An 11,818-nucleotide genomic window follows, 5' to 3' on the forward strand; every position below is an offset into this window, starting at 1 on the left:
GCACAGAGATTAAACCCAGGGCTTTGAATGGACTAAGTAAGCAAGTGCTGTACCACTTAGCTGCCTCCCAGCCCTGGCGGATATTTCTTTGTGTTTCCTGAATAACTCAGGAATTACTCAGCTTCTTGGATATGTAGGGTTATTACATCCATAAATTTGGAAGATTTTCAATATTTTTCAAATATTGTTGCCATCTTCCATTCCTCTCCTTTGGAAATTCAAATTGTACTTAATATTATCCTGCTTGAAGTCATGGTGTACTGGCTGGACTCTGTCAGAATTGTTTGAGTATCTTTATCTGCTAACGTTCATTTGAGTCCGTTTCAGTTGGCCAGCTTACCTCATTAGGTAACCTATTCCCTTGGTACTTTCCATGCCTTGTAATTTGTTAGATGCCCTATAAAATACCATTGACAATGATGCTACACACACACACACACACACACACACACACACACTTATCTGTTTTAACATTTGTTGTTTGTTTCCTTGACTTCTTGGGTTTATTTATGCTTCTCTTCAGATTGAAACAGTTTTTCTAATATCCTCCGTAGAACTGGCTTAGTGGTCATAAATCCTTTAGTCTAGGGATCTCAACCTGTGGGTCACAACCCTTTTGAGGGGTCTAGTGTGACCTTTCCACAGGGGTTGCCTAAGACCATCGGAAAACACAGATATTTACATTATGATTTTTAACAATAGCAGAATTACAGTTACGAAGTAGCAATGAAAATAATTTTATGGTTGGGGTCACCACAACATGAGGAGCCATATTAAAGAGTCTACAGCATTAGGAAGGCTGAGAACCACTGCTTTAGTCTCTTTTTATCATGGAAAGTTTTTATTTCTTCTTCAATTTAATTATTTTTTAAAGTCCGTCCCGTCCCCTGTGCCTCCCTGCCCCCCCGCCCCCCAAGGTTTCTCTGTGTATCCCTGGCTGTCCTGAAACTTGCTCTGTAGACCAGACTGGTCTTGAACTCACAGAGATCCAATGCATTTATGCGTGCAGGTGCCCAAGGAGGTCAGAGGCGTCGGATCCCCCTGGAAGTGGGCTATATAGATGGTTGCTAGCCTCTTGACATGGGTGCTTAGAACTGAACCCCGGTCCTCTAGAAGAGCAGCAAATGTTCTTAACCACTGAGCCCTCTCTCCAGCCCCTCTCTTTCAATTTTAATAGGTTGTTTTTCTGAGAATAGTAGTCTGGTTGACAGTTGTGGTCTGTCAGGACTCGGAGAACGTCTTTCCAGGCTCTTCTGCTTTAAAGGTTTCTGTCAGTATTATTCTATTATAATCAGATGTTTTTTCATGGGCCTGCCTTCCCAGGTGACTTGGATATTCTTTCTTGGAACTTTAAATATCCTTTAATCTATATTTTTAATGTTTTAACTATACTATATCATTTTTTTTCGTTTTTTGTTGTTGTTGTTGTTGTTTGTTTGTTTTCCTTTTCTTTTTCTGGTCTTGTTTATTTGATGTCCTCTAGGTCTCCTGTGTCTGAATGGGCGTCTTTTCTCTAGGTGTGGGGAATTTTCTTCTCTGATTTTATTAAAGATACTCTCTATTCTTTCTCTATAGTTTGCCCCTTTGTGCCATAATTTGGAGGTTAGGTCTTTTAATGGAACCTCAAACTCTCCCATGTTCTAGAAGTTGATATTTTCTTGTACAACTTTCTCATGACTTTTACCTCGGTCTTCTGTCCTGACTGATTCTGACGAGACCTTTCTGTTGTGCTTTCCACTGAGGGTTTAATGGACTTACTGAGGTTTCATTTCCAGGATCATTTCAGTTTGGGTTTCCCAACAATTCAAACTCTTATTTTCCTATTTTGGATTGGCTTTTTCATTCCATTCATCTTTGTCTTTGAGATGTTTGCCCGTAGTGAAATCATTCTTTTAAATTCTTTGTCTTCTAGGTCATTTCACTAGGAGCCATTACTGTTGATTTGTGTTTTTTTGGAGACATGTTGCTTACTTATTTATTTTTGTATGTGTGGGTTTGTTTGTTTGTTTTATGGCTGTGTTGGCATTTGTCTATCTGTAGTTTGGTTTTGATTGAGATTTTCTGTTTTGTTCAGGTCATCTTTTTTCTTTTAGTGGAGGAGTTTACATTGCTCAGGATTCATAGCAGAGTTGAAAATGAAGCATCCTATCTTTGTCTTGTATTTGATGCTACAGCCTTCGTTCCAGGTCTTTTGCTTGTCTGCTACAGCCTGGTCTCTTCATTCTCGGTCAGGAGCTTGAACAAGTTTCCCCTGGGTCTAAAGGCCAGATAGGACAACTAGAGGGTCCCAGTCAGGCAGCTGGTAGGACTCTGGGTCTCTGGGTCATGTGGGATATGAGTGTCCCTGGTGGAGAGTGACTTGGGAGCGGGTGAGTTTGGAGAGAAAGGGGCCAGGAGGAGTTGGTGGTCCTTAGCAAGCAGCTGCCAGGCTTGGGTTACTCGTGTGGTGGGGGTCTAGGTGTGTAGGTAGGCCTGCCGTATGTGTGGTAGCTGGAGAGTCCCTGGTGGAGTGAGTCAGTTTGTAAAATAATTTTAGGCAGCCTTAATGCTGAATATCTAGGTTGATTCTGGGTTTTGCTGCTATTAATAATTTACAAATAGTTTCTGTGTATTTTTTCTCCTGAGTGTTGTAAAGGAATAAGAGAATGTTTATAGTTGTGTTTTCCTGAAGGGAGAGTGAGTTTACAAAGCTATCAGTGATTGTCCACATGTGTCCACACTTGACTGCCACTCTGAAGACTGTCATTTCATAGGATGCCTTTTACCAATATGTGTGAAACACCTGACCGTTTCTGGGTTTGTATGTGTATATGTGTGTGTGTTGGTTTCCTGGTGATATAAACATTTGTCTCTGGGTCCATGTGTGTATGAGGAAATGCCAGCAGAAGATGGAGAGATATGAAGAGTCTGGTTTTGGTCTTTGAGCTGACCTTTGCATTTCTCTTTCAGGCACCATCATGACTCTAAGCGGAGGAGATCAGATGATTTTAGGCCCCAGAATTACCACCAGCAGGATTTCCGACGAATGTCTGACCACCGACCCACGATGGGTTACCACGGCCAGGGACCCTCAGACCATTACCGCTCTTTTCACACAGACAAGTTGGGGGAATACAAACAGCCCCTGCCCTCACTGCACACTGCGGTCTCAGATCCTCGCTCACCTCCTTCCCAGAAATCTCCCCATGATTCCAAGTCACCCTTGGATCACAGGTCTCCTTTGGAGAGGTCACTAGAACAGAAGAACAACCCAGATTATAACTGGAATGTTCGGAAAACATAAAGGACGGCTCCGCCAGGGAGAGGCCGCAGGAGTCGTCAAGCACTTGGACGTTCTGGCCTGGCCCAGCGGGGGCCAGTGCTCAGGCTGGGAGCGGAGTGTTTGGATGCACTGCTGCTGAGTCCCTGAGTGGGGGTGAAGGAGCACTTGAGGGGGTGGAGGCCCTGGTCTGCTGCTGTGGTTTGCCCTCCACTCCTGCACTTTGGCACTCATCCCATCCTCGCCTCTGTGGCCTCCCACCTCTGAGGGTGCTCGGAGGAAGAGGCGACTTTCTGTCCCCGCTGCATCCGGCTGCTTCCCCTGGGAAGGACTCGGGGATCTCGAGAGTCAGTGAATGTTAGAGTCAGCATGAGTGACCAGGGCAAGGACCTGCTGGACAGTGTGTGATTGGTTCACTATGACACGAGGGATGCTGCTGATGGGAAGTGGGAGGTCACAGGGCGGGGTTCACACTGCAAGACTTGAAAGGGGAGCAGGTATACCCCTCAGCTGTGTTCTTGGGAGAAATGATACACTTGGTCTCATTATGTGAAGGGGGTGGGGATAAAGAGACAGGGAATAACTTCCACCATGGCCTCCTACCTGCCAACACTAATTTTTTCCGTACTATCTTTGTACATTTCAAAGGTTTGGTCTTCTGGTGGGGTCCATTTCCCTCTTTGTCAGGGAAAGTTGGATCCCTCTGGCTGATTTTAGAGTACTGTGACTTTGGCATCATCGGTGCCAGGTCTTACTTGTTTGGGGAGTGGGCTGAGTGGGTGTGGGGTGGAGATGGGGGTGGGGTAGTGTGACCAGGAACTAGGAATCCCTGGTGGGTTTCTGGTTCCTGGGTTGAGAAGGAAAGTCACAGGTCCTGGAGATGGAAATGGAGGTGGCCTGCTGATGAGATTCCTGCTGGTGAGCCCAGGGGTGGGGCACTCATGCAGATGGGGGCCGGGACTCCTGATGTGGGCAGTGGTAGTGCCAGCAAGCAGGGAGCGTTCAGTGTTGCAGTGGGTCAGCGAAGGCACTTGCATCTTGGTTCCTTTACACAGCTTGAAGAGGCAGGCAGGCTCTCCGGACCCACACCTCTCGACAGTGGAGGTGCAGTCATGAAAACAGCTACTGATGTGGTTACATTGCCATTGCAAGTTGGGATTCAGTAGAATCAAACCCTGCTGCTTTAAGATCTGTAGAGTATAAGCCTAAGTTAATTTTTTCCCAAATCCCAAGCATCCATGACTGGAGTAGCTGAGCTGTATGATGTTAGGAGGCCTGTGAGGGTCAGGCTGGGTCGAGGTGAGGGGGAGGGCCGCTGGTGGGTTGCATCATTGAATGGCTCTTCTCAGTGGATGGATAACTGGGTTGGCCCTGTGGTTTTACTGACTTTCAGTATAGCTTGCCAGTATTGTTAGGGTATCCAAAGCCTTTCTAGATGGAGACAGCAAAACTGACTTGAACATATGGTATGGTGTGCCTCTGTAAGCTCATTCTGAGTTGATGAAGTCTTGTGTTGGACATACACAGGATTCGGCTCTTGGGGAACTCCCTGGGGGATAGGGTGGGGCCCGTCCTGGGCAGTACCATTAATGATTTTCCCAAGACAAGCTTGAGTGGTGTCCTGGAGTGCATCATCTGGCCATGGTATGGCTGTGGTGGGCCATTGCTTCTGCTGCTTAGAGTACCAAGGACCTGCAAGTCAGTCCTTGCAGCCAGTGCTCAGTAGACCATCACCTTCTTGATCCTCGTGGTCCTTTACCCTGACCATGTACATGCATGACTGCCCTGGAGCTCCCTGGCTGTCGTCTCCTGCCTGTGGCCACACAGTGAAAAGGGAACCATAGATGGAGCTTCTTGCTGATGACATCAACACTAGTCTGTTTGGCCTGCTGTGCTCTGAGCTGTTGGGAGCGCAGCAAGAACAGGAGGTCCCCTGTGGAAGGTGGAGGGCTTTGCCTTTCCATACTACCTAGGTCTGTCTGTCTGTCTTTCAACTTGTTGGTAGAAGTTACACGTTATTCTCAAAGATGTCTCATCATGAGGAAAAAGGAACTTCCTTTTGTTCACGTTCAGGACTAAAGTGCCATAAAGTGTAGCAAAAGGCAATGTTGGCCAGATCAGTGTTACATTGATTCTAAGATTGCAGTATCTCCCACCAAACGTCTGTTCTAGGTGTTGACGTGTATTTGAAGGGTGGGTTGGAGAAAGGAGGCATTCCTCTTGCTTTAGACCAGCATGTGCATCACATGCTTTACACGGAAATTTGCACAGGCGGGAGACGAAGCCCGTGGAGCTCTGCTGGGCCTAGCTGGGCAGCCCGTGGTTGAGGAAATGGCGGGACTTGAGGAGAGAGGGGGTGTTGCCAAGGCCTGAAGTACTGTGATGCACTGTGACCCTAGAAAAGGACGGTGACGTCTCTGCTGATCACTGTGTCCTCTCATTGGCCAGCCTGCGGGAGCCCAATCTCATGGTCCTTCCTTGGACTCTGTAGTCATTCCTTAAGCCCCGCCAAGGGAACGCAAACATTTCTCACTGTGCTGCTGATGTTCTGAGCTGGTGTGGCTGGCAGCTACATCAGGCCGTGCAGAGCAAAGGTGATTCACTTAAGTGTTCACACACAGCAACACTGAAATCCTATAGACCAAAACCCACTTGTCAGCAGGAGCCGTGTCCAGGCCCAGCACCCGTGGGCTGCTAGCTCATCTGAGGCCAGCTGTATCGGGTGAAGAGAGCCATGCCAAGGGTCCAGGCTGCTTTAGTCCATCTGTGCCCTACCCATTTGGGAACAGGTGGTTTTTCTTGTAAACTTGTGGACTTTTGAAACCTGTTGACTAAACAGTAATTAATTTATATTTGTGAAAAATGCCACTGTCCTAGTGATTTCTGATGTAAATAATGTTGTTTATATAGTATGTATTAAAATTTTCCTACATTGTAAAACTGCTGTACTTTTGATTCTTGTGTGTTAAAAAGCGTTACTAAGGGTTTTTAGAATAGGGCTAACTGGTTGCATTACGTTCTGGTGTAAGGCAGATGCCTTGAGGATGCTTCCTTTCCCTTCCTTTGCTGGTGGCATGGCCATGTGTCCAGACCAGTTTACAGCTTCATCGATGGAGTTTGTTTTTAAGTTACAGTTTTGTTGGTAGTTATAGTTTTTTTGTCCCTGAACAGCTCCAGGCCACAGTCCAGAGCTGTGCACTTCATGAGACAGCATGGAGCTGTTAAAGCTGGTAGTCATGCAGGAATGCCCTGAGCTGCTCGGGGGTGGGGGTGGGGGTGGGGGTGGGGGCGGGGCCCTGGGGAGGCCTGCCTCCAATGTCCAGCTCTGTCCAGAAGGAAGTAAAGCCATCAGACCTGCCAGCCTGCGGCTCTAGTTAACGGTTGGGTTATATATTCACGAGTGGGGAAAAATGCTTTTCTAATGGGGACAGTGGCACAAATGTGAACCTGCAGTTTGGCACAGAGGCAGGCTCAGCTCCGACATAGCCCAGACAGAGCAAAGGTGGCCTGGTCTGTGGGTGGAGAGCCTCCTTGAAAGGAGAGTCTGAGAATCTTGCCCAGACCCAAGTGACTTTGAAACCAAACTCACATCTCTATTAACCCGGGTTTATAGCAGCGACGGGTCAGCTGCTGGGACTCAAACCTGCTAGCTATCCCGGACCCCTGGGTGCAAGAGGGCCGTGGTAAGCCTTGCCCGACCGTGGGCGGCTGGATCTGTAAGGCCTGAGTGGAGAACTAGCGTAGAGAGCCGTTCCTGTGCAGAGACGGCTGGTAATCCCTCTGTCCTCCCCAACGCAGCTGGAATGGCTCTGGGAAACTCTGAAGAACAAGTGCTGTAATCATCGGAGTATTGTGATTTACGACAGCGCCAGGGCTCCCAGGGCTGCTGCCGCTGCCAAGATGCCTGCCTGTTACTGGAAGCCGCAGGCCTGGGGCCCCCACCCCCAGGCCCTCCTTGGCGGGGACTCAGATGCTTGGCAAACACCACAAACCCTGCTCAATTAGTGCCAACAGAAAGGTCACTTACTGAAAACTAAGGACCAGCCGTTTGCCAGCAAAGGACAGAGCCTGTGGCTCTTAAAGGAGCCTTGCCACTGAGGCTTTACCTGAAAGGCCCTTCCGTCTTATTTCAGGTCAGAACTTTTAGGATCCATGCTGCCTCCTGGCTTGCATGGTGGTTTTGTGGAGTAGTCGGTGGATACAGCTGAAACAGATAAAACCTGTTTCTGGTCAAGGTGGAGCCCTGTCCAGCCCCTGTTGGTAGGACTCTCAGGCAACAAGTCTTGGGGTTTTCCTTGTTAGTTATGCGTCCAAATGGCTTGTCCCTGATCACACTGCTCTCTGGCTTTGTGTGGAACAAAAAAAAATCAGGTCTACAGTCTTTACCTGCAATGTGTCCAGGTGGATAGCTGTATCTCAGAGTGAGCAAGCATGAGGAGAGAGAGTTCACATGGGTTCTCTGCCTTCCCTGCTGACTACAGGCACCATGGTGGCCTTTGGGTGGCATAAAGGAACTCCCAGGAGTCAGCCCCGCCCCTCCTTTTGTCCCTGGCAGGAAGCATCTTTAACTGCAAATTGATGTGTTGTAGAGTGTGCATATAGGGCAAGAGAGCAGGTCTAAAGGCCACCAGAGGGTGACAGTGTTCCATCCTTAGCTGGGGATAGAGCCAGAGGGCCGCTGGACACGATGATGACTAGGACGAAGCATGTCTGTCTTGGAGGGCAGCCCTTGCTCAACATTGAGCCCCAGTGGCTTGAGAAAGAAGCTTCTGCAAGGCCAAGCCACCGCTTGCTCTGGAACCCAGCAGGGACAGCAGCCACCCCAAGAGCTCCAGTGAAACCAGAAAGACACTGTTGGGACCAGATCCTGGAGATAAGGCTGTCCATGTGAGTTCTGAGCCAGAAACACGGACCCTGTCTTTCTGGAGCTGATACTTTAGGTGGGGTGGGGACTTGAGACAAGCAGCTTGACTGGGAGGGAACCAAGTGTCACCTAAGGGAGAAAATAGGCAAGGTGCTGGTGGCCAGCTTCAGGCCGAGGGGATCAGAGAGGGCCCCTGGACCAGTCAGTGGGTGCAAGGCGTGTGCCAGACTGAGACTTGAACCTAGGCGTTTGTGGTCCCCTCACACCTGAGCGTGCATGACTAAATGTGCATCCTGTTAGCCTCACAGTAGGGGCTGAGGTAGCAGTGACGGACGCCCCGCAGAACCCACAAGATGGGCTTGGCTGGCCACACTGTCAAAGGGAGAATGATGGGGCCCCTAGAGGCACTGGAAAGCAGAGACCTCTCCTGTTTGCTTTCTATTTCTCGGATACACACAATGACCAAAAGCAACTTAGGGCGCAACGTGGTTTGTTTCCACCATGCAGAGAAGTCAGGGCAGGAACTACAGCAGAGACCATGGAGGAACACTGCATACTGACTGACTTGCTCGATCTTCTTATACAACCCGGGACCACCTGCCCAGGGGTGGCACCACCCACAGTGGGCTGGGCCCTCCCACATCTGTCATTAATTAAGAAAATGCCCCCCCCCCAGTCTTGCCTATAAGCTAATCTGATGGAGGCAGTTTCTTAATGAAGATCCCCTCTTCCTAGACAGCTCCAGTTTTTATCAAAGTAACAGAAAACTAACCAGTACCACCCCCCCCCCCAAAAAAAACCCTCTGCATCGGACACATCGACCCAGAGTACATGTGATTCTAGAACCGTCCTGCAGAGGGCAGCAGACGTCCATAGAACTCCCGTTGAACTACAGCTAGTTCCCACCCTGCCCAGGAGAAGGCTCCTAGCAGACCTGAGCCACCTTGTTCCTGAAGGAGGGGATTGATTGTTCCATGAGAGGGGATTGAGAACAGCCGTGTACTTCCCGAGGCAAGCCTCCCTGTCTTCTCCATCCACTGCTCAGGACCTCCAGTTCTATCGTGACTCATGGTGTCCTCTGCTTTCTATAAGGTCTGTGGTTCCATTCCTGATCAGATATGGTGGGTGGGGGGGATTCAGTAGGAGTCTTAGTAAAACCGGACAGTGTGAAGACAATGTGAGGCTTCACACTGGAAAGTTCAATGGAACTTTTGAATAGTTGGAAAGTTCAGGAGAGCCTGAGTATGGTTTAGTCAAGGAGAGACTAGATAGCTATTAAGACCCAGATACCCATCCAGTTTGCGTCACCCTCTCCAGTAACATCTCCGGCTGGGTCCCACAGGCCTTGCACTGGCATGCTCTCAGCTCCCCCAGTCTCCCCCGGGAGGAAATCATCCTGACCCGAGTTAGCAGAGGGCAACAAGGCTCAGTGACATGATGGGGCTCATGGCTAAGGTCAGAGGACCAGGCAGCTCTCTGCTTGAGAGTTCTGGCGTACACACTTGACCTCCGCCCCTCCCTCTACTATAGGATGGAGGAGGAACAACTAGAATTCACTGTTGCCAGCCTCTCACCACTAGAGGTCACCCACGAGACAGGGCACCTGCATCCACTCTGGCCGCTGTATCCTCAACATGGAGCCCAGCGTTCAATGTCACAATATCATTCAACATTTGCAGAATATATGAATGTCGCCCCCCCCCCAAGTCGAGACCATGGCCAGCCACGTTGGGTAGCCTCCAACTGTCTGTATAGAGAAGAACCAGGAAGGACTCTTAGTCTTGTGTTAGGGTAACACAGCACCTCTATGTACTTTCCCTGAGGGAGTCACTTCTAGTTATTAGCAAAGGGAAGGGTGTGTGCACTCCAGGACGCAGTTTGGGGAATATCCTGACCTTCACTAAGGAAGTGAGCTCTGTCCTGTAGATCTAGTTTGTGGTAGCTTAGGCCCCATCCAGTCTTGACATCCATGGGTCTTGCTCACCAAACCCTCTGCTGAAGCCTGCTTGGGTTTGAGAACCTGAAGCCTGGGAAGAGGGTGGCTAGACAGAGCTTTAGTGATGAATTGGTACTACTAGTACCTTCTGGCAAGTGACCACAAAATTTAGCTATTATGATGCTACTGGGGTGTCTCCAGTGTCCATGCACATTGGAAATGGGGACCACACTACACTGGCAGCCAGATTGTATGAGATTTGTTGAAAAGATTTGTTGCCAGCCTGGAAAACTGAATGGCTGCTTCTGAATGGTGGTGAGCCAGCTGAGGATAACCCACCAGCACACTGGCGCATTCCTCCTTGGACCCTGTCTAAGCAATAGAATTTCTATTGCTATGACCATACACCATGACCAAAAGGCAAGTTGGGAAGGAAAGGGTTTATTTGGTTTACACGTCCATATTGCTGTTTATCCTCAAAAGAAGTCAGGACAGGCCGGGCGGTGGTGGCGCACGCCTTTAATCCCAGCACTAGGGAGGCAGAGGCAGGCGGATCTCTGTGAGTTCGAGGCCAGCCTGGGCTACCAAGTGAGTTCCAGGAAAGGCGCAAAGCTACACAAGAGAAACCCTGTCTGGGGAAAAAAAAAAAAAGAAGTCAGGACAGGGACTCAAACAGGGCAGGAACCTGGAGACAGAAGCTGATGCAGAGGCCATGGAGGAGTGCTGCTGACTGGCTTACTCAGCCTACTATGTTATAGAACCCAGGAACACCAGCCAGGGATGACACCACCCACAATGGGCTGGGCCCTCCCCCATCACTAATTAAGGAAATGCCCTACAGCCAGATCTATGGAGGCATTTCCTCAACTGAGGTTCCTTCCATTAAGACAATTCAAGGGGGAGGGAACAGCCGGGGACCTGTGGTTGGTATGTAAAATGAATAAAAAATTTCTTAATTAAAAAAAAGATAACTCTTTGTGTGTCAAGTTGATGTAAGACTAGTTACCACAGACCTCAGGTCTCTCAGACTTGAGATCTATTTAGGTTATTGTCTCAACCCAGCTTTTCCTCCCAGCTTGTCTCCTAAGTCCAGGTTTAGAGTCTCCCTAGTCATCTAGCCCATAGGGGTGTGTGTGTGTGTGTGTGTGTGTGTGTGTGTGTGTGTGTGTGTGTGTGTGTGTGTGTAGGGGGGGTGTCCGCTCTCCCTAGTTACCCAAACTAGAGCCCTAAGTGAACGCCACCCCTCTTGGGGGCTCCTGAGAGTGTCTCAGCCTTGGAGAAAGGAAGCAGGGTAGGAGCATGGTGGGTGGGCTCCCTCTTCTAGAACCTTTCTGTAACCTTTGAAGTTGACTTCTGAAGGAGGAAACTAGGGATAAATCACCCCTTTCTGGGGGGGGGGGGCTGTCAGGTCTGTCAGGACTCAGGGCAGTTCCCATGGAGGGTTTTGTTTCCGTTTCTCAAGAAGATGCTGTAGCTGAGGATGACGTGTGAGCACTGGAGTGTTGTGGGACCAGGTGGAGCTGGTCAAAGCTGCGCCTGGCAGGAAATGGTCATCTCCAAGGAAGAGTGGTCTCCCTACACACTCCGGTTAGTTTACAAGACCACATGGCAGAAGCGGGGCTAGCGTTTTTTGCCTCATGGCTGGGACAGCTAAAGCTAGGAGCAATTATTACTCACCCACCCTAGCACAGAGCCCATGAAGGATGGGGTCCACGTCGGCTCCGTCCTCTGCCCAGAAGTTCTCTTGCATAAACTACTG

The 11,818-nt window shown here is 49.3% G+C and overlaps 1 protein-coding gene across 5 annotated transcripts in view; it reads left to right on the forward strand.

Moving 5' to 3' along the window:
* Positions 1-6,199, forward strand: part of Chd2 (chromodomain helicase DNA binding protein 2) — a 135,146-nt gene extending 128,947 nt beyond the window's left edge. For all 5 annotated transcript variants that reach the window (XM_028893291.2, XM_028893287.2, XM_037198651.1 and 2 more), the window contains one exon: positions 2,950-6,199. In XM_028893291.2, coding sequence (XP_028749124.1) covers positions 2,950-3,283 — 334 coding nt within the window. In that variant the 3' untranslated portion in view covers positions 3,284-6,199. The remainder of the gene's footprint in view (positions 1-2,949) is intronic.
* Positions 6,200-11,818: the final 5,619 nt, after the last annotated feature.

Source organism: Peromyscus leucopus, chromosome 1 (assembly GCF_004664715.2).
Source record: "Peromyscus leucopus breed LL Stock chromosome 1, UCI_PerLeu_2.1, whole genome shotgun sequence".
Lineage (NCBI taxonomy): Eukaryota > Metazoa > Chordata > Mammalia > Rodentia > Cricetidae > Peromyscus > Peromyscus leucopus.